This window comes from Pholcus phalangioides, unplaced genomic scaffold, assembly GCF_987345545.1.
Source record: "Pholcus phalangioides strain wild (caught in Gottingen) unplaced genomic scaffold, Ppha-v1.0 ptg000022l_1, whole genome shotgun sequence".
NCBI classification, from domain to species: domain Eukaryota; kingdom Metazoa; phylum Arthropoda; class Arachnida; order Araneae; family Pholcidae; genus Pholcus; species Pholcus phalangioides.
Window position 1 is genome coordinate 25,833,593 of NW_028301615.1, and position 18,948 is coordinate 25,852,540.

At 34.6% G+C, this 18,948-nt stretch overlaps 1 protein-coding gene across 2 annotated transcripts in view; it reads right to left on the bottom strand.

The window, feature by feature from the left end:
• Window positions 1-18,948, bottom strand: part of LOC149070085 (sushi, von Willebrand factor type A, EGF and pentraxin domain-containing protein 1-like) — a 90,253-nt gene that overhangs the window by 39,571 nt on the left and 31,734 nt on the right. For both annotated transcript variants that reach the window (XM_089249212.1, XM_089249213.1), the window contains exons 15-22: window positions 16,194-16,380; window positions 13,690-13,851; window positions 12,953-13,114; window positions 9,157-9,318; window positions 7,361-7,612; window positions 4,912-5,066; window positions 981-1,260; window positions 502-778 (exon numbers count right to left, since the gene is read on the bottom strand). In XM_089249212.1, coding sequence (XP_089105338.1) covers window positions 502-778; window positions 981-1,260; window positions 4,912-5,066; window positions 7,361-7,612; window positions 9,157-9,318; window positions 12,953-13,114; window positions 13,690-13,851; window positions 16,194-16,380 — 1,637 coding nt within the window. The remainder of the gene's footprint in view (window positions 1-501; window positions 779-980; window positions 1,261-4,911; window positions 5,067-7,360; window positions 7,613-9,156; window positions 9,319-12,952; window positions 13,115-13,689; window positions 13,852-16,193; window positions 16,381-18,948) is intronic.

Sequence of the window (18,948 nt, forward strand, 5' to 3'; positions counted from 1 at the left end):
CATGGATGCACATGCTCGCATAAAACAGCAACGTGGTGATCTGAATTATAACGCAATCATCCAAACTACAGTGGGCTCTCAGTATTCACAGATTTCATATATTCGCGGTTTCTATATTCAAGATCTTTTTTCCATTTTTTCGGAAAACACTGTTGCAATGCAAATTCTCATATGGGAACAAAATACTAGCATAAATTGCATATTTTAAAAACCACTGCTAAAGGTGCTTCACCAGAATCCAAGCAGCTTTCATGTAGAAAGTAGAGCCCCCAGACTCGAGCAGCACTCATTTGGGGTGTGCCCGTATGAGTGAAGACAGCACAGATCAATAGTGTACACAAATAGCAATATGATTCTGAAAGCATTTTCTTATAGGGAATAATACTAAACATACTAAAATATAAATAATAATCTGCTATTAGGACAATGATATATTCACATAAATAAGTTTCCATCAGAGAGCATAGAAATCATTTATTTAGATACCAAAATATACTGAACCTGTTTGCCTTATAACCAGTATGGAACGATTCGCCATGGATGTACAAAATGAACTTATTCATATCAAATAGCGTAATCGCGTTATCAACCAAAACATCTCTCTGAACATCATAATAACTGTATGATATTGGCGTGCCTCTGTTGTTATCATCCGTGTATCCACTCTGCATGAAAAATGATACCGTAATTGCTCTCATATGCTTGCTATTGGTAAGTTTCACATAATTGGATGGATTGGGAGGAGGAGAAAATTTCAGGATGTACTCAGACAACAAAGCTGTAGGAAAATTAGGAAATAAAAGAATAAGAAAAAATATTGCCACAGAAATATCTAATCAAATTCATTTACCGGCACAAAGAATAAATAGAGAGAGTTTTTTTTAAATGATGTAACAATTTCATATTTCAGGAATTTAGACAAACGCTTGAAAAATATAAAAATTTTGAATTAAGAACAAATAAAGCAGAGATGAGCTCACTTTCATTACAATACTGTCCTCCATATAGCATAGGACAAACACATGTGGAATCGTGGGCACCTTCAATGCATGTACCACCATTGAGACATGGATTCACTTCACACTGGTTGATAGGTAGTTCACAAAATTGTCCTTCATACCCAACAGGGCACATACAGCTGGTGTTAGATGAATTCAAACCACATGATCCACCATTCAAACACAAGGATGAATCACAGAGACCAATTTCTATTTCACACGTATGTCCATAAAATTCCTCAGGACAGCAGCAATGAAAATCCTGAAAGCAAATATTTAATGTTTCAATTAAAAACTCTGAATTATCGAAGTTTTCAAACAGGAAATCTTGATTGGGGCCATTCAGCAAATTCATCAGCAAATGTTTAGCCATTTTTGATCTCCTCCCCCCTTGTCAGCAAAATTTCGTCCTCGGCTCTGCCTCTTAACGCATATTGGTGGAATCAGAGAGAGAGGTATGTGGAGGGGGCCCGATGATCAAAAATTTATTTTTTAGTGCAAAAAAATATTTTAAATAAAATTTTGGAAGAAAATAGCTTTATATGTTATTATTGTTAATTTCAATGCTACTTGAAGAACTCAAAATTTCTTTTTAAGAAATTCATTGCGACCCCCCCTCAAAGCCATATATGATAAGTCCATGGCCTGCAGACAAAATGTGACCCTGATGGTTATCTGATGTGGCCTGTCCCCCCTCAAACCTAATTTTGTAAAAATTTAATTAAGCGGCACATTTACAGATTGCTTAAGTCACCCATGACGCCAGGACCGCAACTTGGGGGGAACAGGTGGGTCTTTGCCCCGGGCGCTAGACACGAGGGGGGAGCAAATTTCATTCTGAAACCTCTCCTTCAACATTACGGGGGGGGGGGGGGGGGCATCAAAATGTGCGCTTCCCTGGGTGACCAAGCATCTAGTTGCGGCCCTGCACGACGCAGTTTCAGAGCATTTATTTAAGCAATCTATAGCACATTTAAAGATCTCTTGAGTGACATGTGGCACAGTTTTAGAGCACTTAAGCGGCACCCAGTGAGGTTTTACACCACTCAAAAGTTGTATATTCATTGTATATTCATGAGTTATTGGAGTTGGGGGGGGGGGGCTCAAATGGCATCAGCCCTCAGTTTCTGGTGCCTATGGTCGGAGTGTTTGAATATTATTTCGGTATGATAAAATACAAAGTGATTTGAAATGTGTGTGTACATTGCATTGCCAAAAAAATAATTTGAAAATAAGACTTTTCGCAGCTGTTACACATAAAACTTAGATATATTGTCATAAAAAATTCCTTAAAGATATATTCTCTGCATGGATACATTTAATAGTGAATTACGGAAATCGTGCTGGGGGGCCACATTGATCGCAATTCATTATCTCGATGTGAACCCCCGACGCCTCCCACTGCAAGAAATGGAAATCCCTACAGAAAGCAGGAAGCGCGGCCTATACGATGGAAACTATAATATTAAGTGCACTTGAATTTGAATACTTTGCATATGAAAACATACTTTGAGCTTTAAAATGGATACTTTGCACTTACATTTAAAGCGTAAAATATCCATGTTATAGTGGGTATCATCCAAACTAAAGTGCAGTTATTTCTGTTCAATTTAAAATTCATATTTATCAACAACCTAATTAAGATCCATTAGCCCCCCCCCCCAGGCCCTATCTTTATACTGATTCACATAAGAACCTGCCAACCCACATGGTGTCAGTAATTAAGAATTAATGGTTTCACACTCTTATGTAGTGCCGCCTTAAGGCATGGGCCCACCCGGGGGCCTCAAGAGAAAAAGGGGCCTCACAAAAATGGGATCTGGTTGAGATTTTCGAAAATTTGCTTGGTAGGGCCTCAGAAAAATCATTTGGCCTGGGGGCCCATGATGCTCTTAAGATGGCCATGCTCTTATGATTTCACAATTAACAATTAGAGCTAACAATAATTATTACAAAAACTTTGTTAGATTTAGCTATAAAATGGGTACTTAGCGAAAACTATCCATTTCATGGTGGAGATCATCCAAACTAAAGTGCAGTTCGACAACTGAAACCACATTCAAACTGCAATTGCCTTAAATATGAACAAATCCTTTTTTATTTGCCTACTGCAATTTGCAAACGTTAAGCTATTTTGAGGAAGGAGACTTTCTGGATATTTATACAAAGATGAACTCAGGAAAAAAAAAAACTATCTATGCCAGGAATCGATCCATGGTCCTCTTGCAATCAAGGCAAGTGCACTACCCAATATACCACTACTAAAACAACTTAAACCCTGCATGAACCTCCAAAAAATTCCTCTGGGGAATTTCCAACGAATTGGTACATGCAGGAACGGAACATGTTTATGTGTACAGGGTGGTCATAAAATATCTTTGCCGATACACAAGACCCCAGCAGCAGCCAAAATCAACTAATACAAATGAAATTCAAGATATAGGTGTTTCAGAGTATGCGCTAAAGAATGAAGGGAAAACAAAACCCTAGCTCTCATAGTTACAATCACAACACACTTTTGAAAAAATCAGATGACAACACTCACTTTTATACATTAAGTGATTAATGCAGTGGAAAACCACGAATGGAATTGGAATGGTACTTGTAACACCATAAGTGTTGGCAAAAAAAAGATCTCACCAACAGACATTGTGCTAACCCCTCAGAGGGGAACTTCCAGCAGCAAAAATGTGATCTGCATTCGTTGTTTCTACATGTTTCACCAGCATCTAGCACTGGCATTTATAGTGTTTCAGGTGCTGTTCCAATGTCATTTATGGTTTTTTACTGCACCGATCACTTTGCGATGCATAAAAGTGAGAATTGCTATTTGAATTCTGTTGCTGCAACCATAACCATGTGAGAGCTAGGTGTTTTTTCTCTACTCATTCTTGAGTGCATACTCTGAAACGCCTATATCTCAAATTTCATTTGCATTTGTTGATTTTTACGGCCGCTAGGAGCGTGTATATCTGCAAAGTTATTTTATGATCAAACTGTATGTGTGTGACCCCAACATATTCATATGTAAGAGTTGTGCTTGTTTTGTGTTATACTGGCACTTGTCTTCCAAATTTTGAAATGAAAATGGCAAATGCCTGAATTTTTATGTTAGAAAGCATTGTAAATATTGTGTTGTAGATATGCCTGCTCTCTGCAGAGAGACTTTTTCTAATCAGAAACTGGCTCAGGTTTGCATTTTGAAGTTGAAATATCTATCTAATATAATACAGAAATGTTGTCTACAGAATCACACAACTCTGCTTGTTGAAGAAAGAGAAGGCTTGTGTTTCTGTGATATATTGGATTGTGCATTTACCTAGATTGCAAGAAGCTGTAGTTTAATTCTCGGTGGACCAGCTCAGTGTGACCAAGCCCCCTCCAGGCAAAAGGTTTACATCCCCACGAGACAGAGCCTGGGTCATTGTTCGATCCTATAATGTAGACAGCTGACTTTTCTTTCAGAGCCCATCTGGGTATTGATATCCAGAAAATCTATTTCCTTCATGCATTAAGGGCTGAGAAAAGTCCTCTATTTTTCGTTAATTCATTTTCTTATTGCTTTAAAAATAGCAACTCATCAATTAAGCATGAAAAACATTTCCCCATTGGATACAGCCCAATACTTAGCATGCAGCTATTTTCATATTTCAATGCAGAAAACTAATGACTATGATTTTCTTTTACAGTTGTGCCACACAATTCAACAATAAACTGTCGCCGAACTAATGTCAAATCTATGTTCATCCCACAGTTTCATGTATGCATGCACTGCCCTAAGGAATATGAGCATTGAATTGTGTGAGGCACCACTGTTACAGCAATTCTTAATGAGTTTTTATACTATGAAGCACAGGAAGAATGATAAATAATACTCAGTCCTAAACTATGTACAAGAAACAATGATATTTACATTAAGGCCATCATAACATTTTCCGTCATTCAAGCAAGGATCAGATGCGCAATCGTCAATATTGGTTTCACAGTTGTAGCCACTCAACCCAGTGGGGCATTCACATGCATAATTATTGACTAGATCCACACATCTGCCTCCATTTTCACATGGATCTATGAAATTATATATTAAAAAAATGTTTAGGACAATAAAAATTAACACTTGTTTTAATCACATATGGCACTCACTTTAGAGTCATATTAGTCTAAGCTTCAAATTAATCATACAGTAAATCCTCTCTATCACAAAACAAACGGGTAGAAAAGAATTTTGAGATAAGGATTCGAATAGATTTCAAATTTTGAGAAATAGAGGGGGTTTTTTGCTTAAGAAAGGAAAAACACAGAAAACATGGCAAAAATTTTGATCAAGATAACCTAAAATATTGTACTGTATTTTACTACATACTAATGAAATTATTAGCATCTAAAAAGTAGAGAGAGGAGGATCGCAATGTGTTCTTTTCTGAAAACATGTTAAGTTTCCATTTCTCCATCATTTGAACAGCATTCACCTATGGCTGTAAGTGACACATGCCTCTATTTTTTTTTTGCCTCCGGGTGGCATCGCAATCTTTGTTCAATGTAAACCAAATGTGGTTATCAGTTTTTCGCACATTTTTACTATCATAAGCGGATACAGGCTCTTTAAAAGGAAGACGGGTGGGCAATAGTCCCCCCTCTGACCTCCCACCCATGTCACTACACTTTTTTAAGTGAACTGTCCCCCTCCCATCAATAATAGTATCTGATTATGATTCAGCAGATCTATTAACACAATGGTAATATGAATAATCCTTCATTATCAGTTTCTTTCACCTCTGGAAAAAAGCAAAATTTATTTGGGGGGAAAAAAGAAATTTTCACATTTTCTTTCTGCTATCATCGTGGCTTGGTCTTTGAGAGGTGAAAATACATTGATTTGGTACAGTAAATACAGGAATTTTTTTCCTTCTTTGAGATATACAGTTTTTCAAGAAATAGAGTTTTCAAGAGAAGAGAGGTTTCGACTGTATTTTTAAATGCATGACGAAACCTATGTTAATAATGTTTTCTGGCTGAAATCCTCAACACATCTTAAAAAGTAAGTGAATCCTGGTGATAATTAAGTTTTACAAAAAAAATTTTATTTCCCATACTCAAAGTTTTACTCTCATTTTGCATACTCATTATTTATTGAAAAAAAACCAAAGATAATTCTGACACGTGTGTAATGGTAATTCATATTTCATTAATGAAAACTTTGGTATTGCTAATACAGTCAAATTCTGGTATAACAAATAAAAGTTGCCACAAAATTTCGTCATTAAAACCGAGATAGACATTTTCAAGAACTTTTCTTGATAAAAAATGTAAATAATCAGATTCAACCAATACTGGGCATCAAATTGTTATTTCATTATGATTAGAGTGATCATGTTTGATTGAGAAAATATGAGAAATAGAAATATCAAATACAGAACATCAATTCTCACGAAAAAATTTTGCCAATTGAAATTTGAAACTGAAATTTAACACATAAAGGTGATACAAACACATATTATACTCTTCTATTTTACCCAATGAATTACACAATCCGTCCAGGGTTCAATTGTCGAAGAAATTGCCAAATGTTGCTCATAAATAATCTTTGGCAAGAAATAGTGCTATTACAAATCTGCAGTGCTTTAACATGCATTTCAAGAAAAAAAAATTTAACGTATCAATGTGAAATGAACTTTTATTGCACATGTGTTATAGTTGCATTCACTATAAAACAATTTATAAATTATGCAAATTACCTTCATCTCCAATTCTAGTAAACGATTATGAATTAAGTAAGCTTTGTTGAAAAAAACAGGACATTTTTACAACAAAAATAAAGTTAGGAAGGGCAAAATTATGGGAAATATCAAGGAGAAGGTGAGAATGTCATGTAACACTTTTTTTCTACATTAGGCATCAATAGAGTAACAGACAAACATTGCCTCAATGTGATAAGCTCTAATTCTGGGAATTTCTTGGGGAAATGCTAAAAAAAGGGGAAGTAAAAGAATTGAAAAACGTCATTGTATCTGAGGTCTTTGCACTTTATCGATGTTATAAACAAGTCTCATGAACATTATTATCTATGGGGAATCAGCAAGGAATGATAATTATAATTACCATTACTGGCTGTTAATAATTATTACCATTACATCCGAGGTTGTTATTAACCAAGTTTGACTGTAATCTTACAATTCTAGGTTTTTCTGTTCAGTTCAAAATGTTTTCTATCCCAAAGATGGAGCTTTGATTCCTACTAACTATAGAAATTCATGTTAATGGTATTATTTCATATGGGGTAAAAATTTGTACTGACTAAATATTTTTCTTCTATGAAACTAATTCAAAAAAATTATAGATTAGAAAAAAAGGGAAAAACTTACCCGGCTCACAATCATCAATATCAGATTCACATATTGCACCGGTGAATCCTGGTAGACAAAGGCATGAAAATCCATTGATCAAATCAATGCATGTGCCATTATTTTCACACGCATCCTTTGTGCAATCATTAACATTCACATCACAGTTTTTGGAAGCAAATCCCAGGGGGCAAATGCATTCATAGCTATTGTTGGTATCTTTACAAGTAGCCCCATTGGCACATGGTTTGAAATCATCGCAGAAATGTACAGCTAAAAATAAATTTGAGCAAGATTTATTGAGAAACTTGACATATTGAAACATTTTGTGGATATTTTAAAACCACTAGTTTTCTGGTTAGAGAAAGAAATTTTTGGGAAGAAGGGTTTTTTTTGTTCTAAGGGGGCCATTCAAGTATTACATCAGCATCAACGGGTGGGGGGGGATTCCAATTTGCTGACTATAGATGATAAGGGGAAACTCGGGTTGGATAATGCTTACGTCATCAATCACCCTTGACGCGCCATGGTGGGGCGTCCCCCCCCGGAATACATCTCTTATCCCACTAATATGTGTTAGGAGGTAGGAGCAGAGATAACAAAATTTTGCTGACATGGGGGGTCAAAAATGGCTAAAAATTCGCTGACGTAATACTTGAACGGCCCCTAAGACTAGTTGGATTAAAAAATACATTACTTAAATGATAAGCATTCTATCACTTTGAGTGGACTGTAAATGAGTGAATCTTGAAATCCCTTTGTGTGTTAAGTAGTTTAGCAATATTACACAATAGTTCAAAAATTCATTTTATACTAAACTTAATTGGAAGAAATACATATGATTTTGAATATATTTAGAAGCGATGTTGAAATTAAAATAAATAACTTCTGGTGCATCAATCCTTCAATCCGGGTCATAAATTTAAATGTTGAGGGAGGCCCTATACGCAGTATTAAATTTTTAAAAAATCAAACTTGGTGCAACTCTGCTGAAAATAATTTATATCTTTTCCAATTATATTCTATAAAATTGAAAAAAATTTTTTTTAATAAAATGTCTACTCTATGCAATAACAATTTCACTGTGATTATTTTACAAAATAATCAGGCGGTAAAAATTTTTACAGGCTGACGTACTCTGTACTGAGATCTGCGCATTAGATGAAGCATTTTTATTGCAAGCATTTTTGGATTATATTTCGTTTACCATTTCTCTATTTTTGCAGATATTTTATTGAGAAATTCATCTATGTTTCGCTTTGTATTCCCCTTGTTTTTGTAATCATAATAAAGTGATATTTTTTTAAAACTTTCTTAATATTACTTAACACTCTTGCTCTCCCCCAATTGCTCTCATTCAGGAATGAGTTACATCTTATTTTTAAACTATAAATTTACTAGAAAGGGACCAGTAAAAAGTTCTTTCTATGCACTTGAAAGCAGTTTACCATGTTTTCCTCCTGCAAACTAAAATCTCTTAAGTTAGCCCCCTTTGCACACTTTAATGCAAGTGTCATCTATTTATTCCCCCCCCCCAAAAAAAACAAGATGTTGCTGGTCTAGAAAAAACTGCTTACACCAACACACAATAGCTACAATATAATAATACTCTGATACACAATAGAACAATTAAAAAAGGAATAGAAAAGGCCTGTTTCATCCAAAAATTTTGAATTAAATTTAAATCAATGCTTTGGGCCTACAGATCAAATGTTTATAGAAGAATACATGCATGTGTGAATGAAACTATTTAATAAATCATTAATTAATACACACAAGCTGGTGAATCACAACATGAGAATGTAATGTTCACTTACTCTGACAGTATCGTGAACTGTGGGCTCCTTCTACAACTGTGGTTGTTCCTGAAGGGCAGTCGAGACAAGATGTCTGTTCGCCTTTCGGTTGATACGTTCCAAAGGGACACAATAAACAAGGAGGAAAACCATTTTGAGAATAAGAGCCCACTTGACATGGATCTGAAATAACAAAAATAAATATAATAGCAAGTACAAGCACAGTAATACACTAAAGTTATGCCATAGCTGGAACCGACAATAACATGCTTAAGTCAGGGTGTGATTTTGCATGCAATATAAATATTAGTTAATTGGAACAAAAATTTAGGGAGGGGAATACGTCTTTTTTCATTCCTAATATGAGTGTGCAGTACAATTATGGTATTTTCCTGTAATTTAATAAAATTTCATTATGACTGAAATCCAATCCTTAAAAAGACTGTTTCCAAAGAGATCTGTGCAAACAATTAAAGTAGTGACTTTGCATGCTTCGATAGCTTTTGTCCATAGAAAGAAAAAGGGCTGCCTGTTTGCTGCTTTAGAGTCAAGCAAAAAATTTTCACCCATGTGTCAAAATTGGCAGGTGCATCAGATATGGATGCCATGTAAAAGCCTTGCGATTCCATTTCTAAATCACGAGACATTTTAATCCTTATTATACGGTGTAACCTTTCAAAAATCAGTGGTTTCATCCCATATAATGTTTTGATAGAATAAAACAATTCTTATTTGATTGTCCGTTAATGATCTCTAATACCTCAGCAATAATCCAGTGTTTATGCTTAAATTTTAGAAATGTGAATTTTTTACAGAAAATCATGTAACTCCCTAATCTCGTAAGTTAGGATATTGCAGCATCAAATAAACCAAACATTTCTCTCTAATAGGGATGGGATGAATATTCGGCTATTATTCAGTATTCAGCCTTTTTGCCAAATATTCGGTTTGGCCAAATAATGTTTAGGTATTCAACAGAATATCTGTGTAAATAGATCAAACTAGTTTTAAAAATTACATTAACTGGAATTTTTCCCATAAATTAAAAATTTATATACTGATCATATTTTATTATGTGATGTTTATCCCTTTCTGTGAAACAACTTATGTCAAGGTTAAGGAAAACATGAAACAGACAATGAATGAATGCCAGGACTTTGTCACTGGACTTATCTTGCTGCCAAAATCTCTTCCAGCCCAACTTCATGGCAGAGTCTGGAACACTTTATTTTGTGTCAAAAAAAAAAAAAAAAAAGAAAAACATAAAAAAATTTCACAACATATTTTCCCCAGACAATTGGGAACTGTTGCGATTTACAAATTTTGTGGTGATTACAGACGAGATGGGGTTGGAGAAAAGTTTCTGGGTTTCGTTAAGATGAATGAATGTACGTATATTAGGATGGAGGTATATTTTAAAAGCAATGGGAGGGGGTCCATGCAATATCATCTGTTATATTGATTGCAGTTATATTGACTGCAATATCATCTGTTATATTGATTATAATGACATAAAAATATTTTCTTTTAAAATTTTAATTAAAAAAACATTTGCATTAAAAAAATAAATTTTTGATCATCTGGTGGAGAGGCCATGGTGGGGCGTCCCCCCCGGAATACATCTCTTATCCCACTAATATGTGTTAGGAGGTAGGAGCAGAGATAACAAAATTTTGCTGACATGGGGGGGTCAAAAATGGCTAAAAATTTGCTGACGTAATACTTGAACGGCCCCTAAGACTAGTTGGATTAAAAAATACATTACTTAAATGATAAGCATTCTATCACTTTGAGTGGACTGTAAATGAGTGAATCTTGAAATCCCTTTGTGTGTTAAGTAGTTTAGCAATATTACACAATAGTTCAAAAATTCATTTTATACTAAACTTAATTGGAAGAAATACATATGATTTTGAATATATTTAGAAGCGATGTTGAAATTAAAATAAATAACTTCTGGTGCATCAATCCTTCAATCCGGGTCATAAATTTAAATGTTGAGGGAGGCCCTATACGCAGTATTAAATTTTTAAAAAATCAAACTTGGTGCAACTCTGCTGAAAATAATTTATATCTTTTCCAATTATATTCTATAAAATTGAAAAAAAATTGACTTGCCATACTATATACACAGGATACAAAAAAAAAATGAAACGAGAATCTTATTTTGAAATATAAAACATCCATCGGAGCGAGTCATCTCGCTTAACACCTTATTGGTGAGCAAATGAGTTTGATAGATGAAACTGACTATAGAATCTCACTGTAATAAGATGGAAGTGAGCATGAATTACACATCAAGTTCACTACTGAAAGACGTATCTAGACAAGATATGTATAGAGCTACCTGAAGGAGGCAAAAGGAGTAAAGGAAAACTAAAGGGAAAAAATAAGAAAATTCGTAGTAAATTGTATGATGCATCACTAGTTGGGTCCAAATAATGTTGAGACATTCTTTGATTAAATGTAAAATTGGAACAAGAGTTGAAAAAAAATTGATTCTGTAAAGAATATTAAAATGCAATGTACCATCATTAAATATGATTGTCACTATCATGACAATAACAGTTTTCTCAATTACCAGTTTTTTTAATATTTAAATAACGAATTGCATAATTAAAATTCAATATAATTTAAAATTACCAATAATTTTATTTTAAATTAAAAATACTAATTTTATTCATAACTGCGATGAATTTTAGGAAAACTGATATTTGGTATTTGGTTATTTGGCCAAATAACTATTCATTCTATCCCTACTCGCTAATCACATAAAATTTAAGAGACAAATTAAAAAATTATTAGAAAAAAATAAAACACTGATATAAAAACAAAAATTACTTGAATAATGTAAAAAATATAGCCACAATCAGATGTTAACAAATTTTGTTTGTTTCTGGGAGACTCATCCTAAACTTTATAGTTGTTATTGAATGTGCATGAAAATAAAGAGAAAATGTGACTAGCAATTGAATATCAAAAGCTTCTAGACCATTCAGCAAATAATATCACTTAATAATACACTATCACTGTTTATATAAATAAACACATCTCATAGCATTATTTCAATGTGTGTGTGTGCTAATAATACTGATGTCACAACTTGCATGGGTAACACAATGTACAATTTGAGAAACAAATTGCCAAACCGAGAGAAACTTTGAGAAGCAAAAGACAACAAATTTTGCTCTAGCCCAGTGATTCTCAACTGGGGAATTAATGCCCCCTGGGAGTGATGGAATGTTCTAGGGAAGTGGTAGAAGCTACAGGTATAACATAGGATTCTATGGGTTAGATTGCGTTGGGGGGGAGGGCGATGGGAGAAAAAAAATTCCGAAAAAAGGGGCGATGGGACAAAAAAAGTTGGAAACTATGCTCTAGCCCATTGGCTTTCAAACTGTAATGCATGCCTTCCTGGACAGACACATGAACTTCAGAACATTTGTATAAGTATTTAGTAATATAAGCTTCTTTAAGCACTACCTCCATAAGAATAGAATATATGAAGGCATAACCACTGCTACAGCCGATTTACAAAGTTTTTAGATGATATTTTAGTATGTTTCCTACAGAAATTACCACTGTAAGAAATGAAAAATAGAATATGAAAAGTAGGAAAAAACCAACTAAAATCTTTTTAAATTAAATATTTTAATAGTTACCCCTCTCTCTCCCTCTTATAAACTTCATATATGATATACAAAAGTATCTTAAAGCTTGAAAATCCCCTAAAATCGCATGATTTCACCCAAAATTCGAAATGGAATTTTATACCTAAAAAAATTACTACTATAAATTTTCATAATCAAATACATACATGTACAGTAAAGTGAAGAATTTGCTCCAGTAAATCCAGTTTTGAGGCCATTATGACAAGGAACACAATATTTTGATGCCCAAGCATTTTGGTATGAGTCTGTATCACATGGTGTACATGGTTCAAGTCCTGATGCTGAGTAAAATCCTGGTTTGCAAGGAGCTGTGGAAAATAATATAAGGCAGCACCAAACAGGATTCAGTAATTCATACATAAAAAAATTATAAAAAGTATAACAGAAAAATTTCAATGATTTTAATACTGATTTTATATATATATATCTATAGCTAATAAACAACTAACATCAACTATGATTAATTTTCGCAGGATAAAAGTACAAATACTGACATGAACTGCTTGCACAACTTGAAAAACTATGCAAAATATAATTATGATTACAGTGAAACCTCGATATAACAATACTCCGCAGATCAAGAAAAAATATTGTTGTTAAGAGATTATCGTTATATTCGAGAGGCGGCAGAGGTCTTCAACCTTTTTCTAGTCGAGAACACTCCTATGCTCATCATAAAAAAAGAGCACCCTTATGGCAAGTTTGACATGTGTATGCTTGCCTTGATTGAAATTTGTACAAGGTGTTTAGTTGGAATGTTGAACAAGTGCTCACGAGCACGAAATCGAACACCAGCATTGAGAACTCTGGGTGCTTCAGGGAGCACAGTGGTACTCGCAAGCAACAGGTTGAAGATGCCTGCATTAGAGTATATCAAATATACCTTTGCAATCTTCAAGCCTTCTACTTCTAGACTGAAGTGTCAAAGATCCATGAGGACATTCTTTACAGGTCAGGCTACCTTCATTGTCTTGATATGAACCAGAAGGACAAACCATACATTTTTTAATGGACTCATCAAAATAAGTCCCAACCGGACAGTTCACTGTAAATATAAATGGACAATAATGTAGATCTAAAATTTCACATGAAAAATACAATGTTAATCATTTTTTTTGTATTCATTTTTAATATCATAAATTTTTTTAACCCTTCACGAATTTCCAATATCCAGTGCATTATATTTATTAATGTTTTCATGCTGAGTTCGTTGCTTTTAGAAAACTGGAATCTTATATATAAATGTGAAAGTATGTATGTATGTTCTTTATACAAATCTACAGTTTTAGGCCGATCGTCGCCAGATTTTGCATATACACCAAACAGGACCGGGATTGAACCGTAGGTTACTTTAAAAGTTCGTCAAAGCTGGGCAAATGCCCGAAATGGGCGAAAAACTGTCGGGCAACAATAGTTTTGGGGCCTCAACAATTACTTTCCGAACGTTTACTTTGGTTACTGTGGTTTCCAACAATGCGTTTAAGACGTGAATATATGCCTTTACAACGGTTTGTCACTTCTTTAATCCTGTTACCATATGTATAATAGTTTATGCCTTTATAATGGTTTGCCAATACTTTCAATACTACACATACTATTATTCAATACAATTACATTTCAATACTCTCAGTAATGAGGCTTTTTGAATAGACGTCATAAGCATCATCAGCATCGCTTTGAGGGTCAGGAAAAGGGTGAGACTCATAGAAATCACGGTTAAAATTGCCGATTTTATTGTAGAAATGCTGAAATGTGGTGGGATATTCCGCCACATCAATAATTTTAAAAATTGTATTGAATTCTCGACTTCTAAAATATTAAGTTTGCTTAGAGATATACGAAGCCCACGAGATTTAATATGAAGTAATTAGCCGGATCTACTTTTGAGTTGGATATGCATGCAATAACATTGATTTCAACTTTTTATTTATATCTTCTCAAGAGTGAAAATTAATGTCTCCGTATTGTCTTTTGATATTCAACTGCATCAATTCATGTAGATAAGGATATTTTAAAATTAATTATGGGCCCGTAAAAAGTCCTTCGAAAAAATTCCACAGCTTTAACTAAGCAGTTTTGGAAGCTGAAACTGGCAGATAATTAACTTGAAGTTCAAGGGGGGGGGGGGATTCGAAATATCTAGCGCCCCCTTAAAAAAGGAAAAAAAAACTATTCATTTCTATGTTTCTTTAATCTAGATTTATTTCACGAAGTCGCGCAGGAAGTCGCCGGGTATTATAGCTAGTCAATAATAAAAAACGTTAAGGCATAGTATGAGTATTTCAAAGGATGCAAAAGAAAAATGGTTTGTCACATTATTTTAAATGCTGGCAGGCTTTAACTTTTTGGCTTCTCGTGATTAGATCTGTGAGTTAGACTTGCCAGAATGTTGACTACTTGTAGAGTTGTAAATTTGTCCAATCTCTCTGTTCCCGCCTCTGAAATTTCATTTCATTTTCTTCACAACTCTTCCACAAGCACCTCAAACCATACCCATATTTCAATGGTTCTCAAAACTTTTGCCACGTGCAGCTTTAATCTTCTTAGTCACAGTTTATCTGTGACTCCCCAGAAAAATCTAGAAAAGAACCACTTGCCTATTCAAGTATGCATTGGACAGGAACACTCCAGTATCTACAGTTTGTCAAAACACTCTAGGCAGAAGTTGAAGACACCCCCCAGAAACCGTGGCACATTTTGAGAAATACTACTATATTCCCTTACTGGGCTATATTTGATTATCTTTGAATGTTAATAAAGTTTAAAAAAAGTTGAACTATGGAAATAAAAATTCCATGCGATTCAAAAGCATTTAATTTTTCTGCTCATACTTCTTTTTCCTCAATAAAAAAATTTCCCATAATACTAAATATGGATGCACTTCAAGCATCACATTTACTGTACTGAATTGAGATTACATAAGGTTCACCATACTATATTCTCCACATTAGCTGGCATATTGTAAAACTAGACGGACACCAGTTTTTTGAATATTGGGGTCTGTCTGGTCCCTTCCTGGCATGCCGGGAAAAGTTAGGTTTAATAAGGATCACAGATTGTATTTAGTCAATTTGATAGATTCTTACAACAATAAAATTAAGAATTTTCAAATTAAAGGCAAATTAATTTTGTCTAATTTTAAATTTGAATTTTCGAGAATTTGTGACTCAAACTTTGTCGCATGTCGGAAAATATGGGTATTTCCAGCACATGTTGGTCTACCTTGCTGTTTCCCGGCATGCCAGTTAATGCGAGGAGAATATGGCAATTCTGTTTTTTAAAACAGCTGTCCCACATGGACATTTTATAACTGCCCTAGAATAGATTTATTCTATCTCGAGTTTTGCAAGGGTGAAAAAAGTTGCTTTATATGGTGAAAAAAGTTACCACAAGTCCCATTTTCAAGAACTCGTCCAACTTCACATATTGGAACATGTGAGTAGCTGTAATATGCTCCGGAGTTGTTCTGAATGCCAAATTCTTCCTGTAAGAATTGCGTTATGGTTGGTTCCACAAGTTCCTTCACATTATCATCATTCACTTGTAGTTGTTCATGAACATCCTCAAGAAAATTCTAAAACATAAAAACCAAAAAAAGAAAAAGAAAATAAGTTTGTAAGTTTGCTTCATCACGCTAAGTGCATCATACTTTCCTGTGTATTACCGATGGACTATACAAGAAAAGAGTAGTTTCCTCCATGCTCTGCTGGTAATACAACTATGAAGGGTTTCGCAACAATATTTTTCAAATTAGAAACCTGTCAAAAGATTTCAATCCAATGCAATAGCATCCCAACTTATGTCACTTAACCTAGCAATTGCATTGTCTCATTTGAATTTTTTTTTAATTAGATAATTTCAGGGGTGGGAAGTGACCAAGTCCATTTCGGAGCAGCCTTGGAGCAGCAAAATTCAGGATTCGGAGCAGTTTTGGAGCAGCAAATTTGGGATTTGGAGCAGGAAAATATGGGATTCGGAGCAGATATTTATAAATTGGAGCAGTGAAATTAACAAGAATGTTTCCGTTAACCCTCAACCCTTTTCAAAATAAAACTGCACTGTCTTTTGTTATCAAACATCTTTTCATCAGCTTGATTTTTGTTTTTGGTGTTTTAGGCTTTTGGCACCTTGTTTGAAAAAGCGGCTGTCATAAAATTTTTTGCACCCGTCTATTTAAGATGATTTTTGCTTACTGAGGGCACTATTTGCTGCCTTGAACAGCAGCACTTCAAATGAGCTAAATTTTTTTTATAAGTTTTCAATTTTTTTATACTTGGAAAGAAATTGCTGCAAAATGGGAGAGAATTTCGGAAGAATCAACTCGATGTTTGCCGATTCAGCACTCATTATCTGGCGAGATTGGCGATCAGACTCTCGTTATTTGGCGAGATTGGCGATTTAACGCTCGTTATTTGGCGATATTGACGATTTAACGCTCGTTATTCTACAACATTGGTGATTTAACGCTCGTTATTTGGCAACATTGGCGATTTAACGCTCGTTATTTGGCAACATTGGCGATTTAACGCTCGTTATTCGGCAAAGTTTCTAAACTAACATTCGTAATTCGGCGGACATGCGCTTTTTACTTCCGGAATGAACATTTTTTTCACGAAACATCGGGATTTAACATAATGACAATCGACTATGGTAATTTCTGCTGCTTCCAGTGACGACTTTTTTTTAAACGAAAACACTCAAATTTGCACTTTAAAGCTGAAAGGCATTGCAAACCATCTTCAGTTCCACGATCACGGACAATATCGGGGTTTCGCGATGGAAAGCCCGATCAGGGGCCGATAGTTTAAGGCGATAGTTTAAGTATAGTGGAATAAAACACGCTCTTCTCGTAAAGAAACGTTTCGTGGCTAGCAGGAACAAAAATTTTTTGGCGTCCTTTCCGATATTCCGGGCATACTGAAACGAAATTCGCTATTTGGCGCAGAAAAATGCGAAAATATGCTATTGAAGCAGGATGGCGCAAGATATTAGTTTTGGCGCAGTGCGGCGCAATTGGCGCAGAGTTCCCACCCCTGTAATTTGAATCTTGAAGGCTTTTGATATTACATTCTCAGAATAAAAATGGTTTCCAAATTGAAAAATAAATAAACAAGGAAGAATAAAGAAAATTTGTACATTTACTTCCCTTCTGAAGAGAGGGAATTATCAGTAGAAAATTTCTCAACTTACTTTTGTTTTACGTACGTCGGCAGACTTGAATCAAATTACAGACATAGTCAAGGACTGTAATACAACTAGATTTATATTCATTCGCCATGACTTTACTTTGGGAATAGGTTTGGGGGAAATAAATGTTCTACCAACATTTCGTCCCATTTACACTTATCTCCCCTCCTCCCAAAAGAATAGAAGGAAAAAATGGTGTGAATCCACAAATGTGGGCTACGATGACAATGATGCTGGTAATCATGACCCCTATATCCTGAGCCTGCTCAGGATATAGGCTCAGGATACAGCCCTATATCCTTAGGCTGGAGTTTTTCACAGGCTCTTTTATAGTTAATTTATAATGTGAAAAAGCAAAAAAAAAATTATGAGCATCGTCCCAGAACTCTGGGCTAGAGCCGTCAGCCCCACCCTTATGGGGGTCATGCTGGTAATATATGACAATGTTTTCAATTTTACCAAATATATTTTCATTTTATCAACAACAACTCAACTACACCTAAAGTTTCAGTATATGAAATAAATAGCTGTAATACTCGCCGCTGCCAAGGTTTACTTCAATTAAAAAGAAGAAATAAATTAAAGAAGAAATAAAAGAAGTTAAAGAAAATTAAGAAGAAATGAAAAGAGAGAATTGAAAAACTGACAAACCATTACAAAAGAATAAACTATTATACATAATACGGGTATCACTAAAGAATTGAAAAATCATTGTGAAGACATGTCAGAAACACAGTGCTAGGGAACCATGGTAACCAAAGTAAACATTCTAAAAGTCATTGTTGAGGCTCAGAAATCATTGTTGCCTGACAGATTTTTGCCTATTTTGGGCATTTGCCCAGCTCTGACAAACTTATAAAGTTCAAGTCAGATCCTGTTTGATATACATGCAAAATTTTGCGACAATCGGGCTAAATCGCAGATTTGTATAGAGAACATATGCACAGAAAATAAA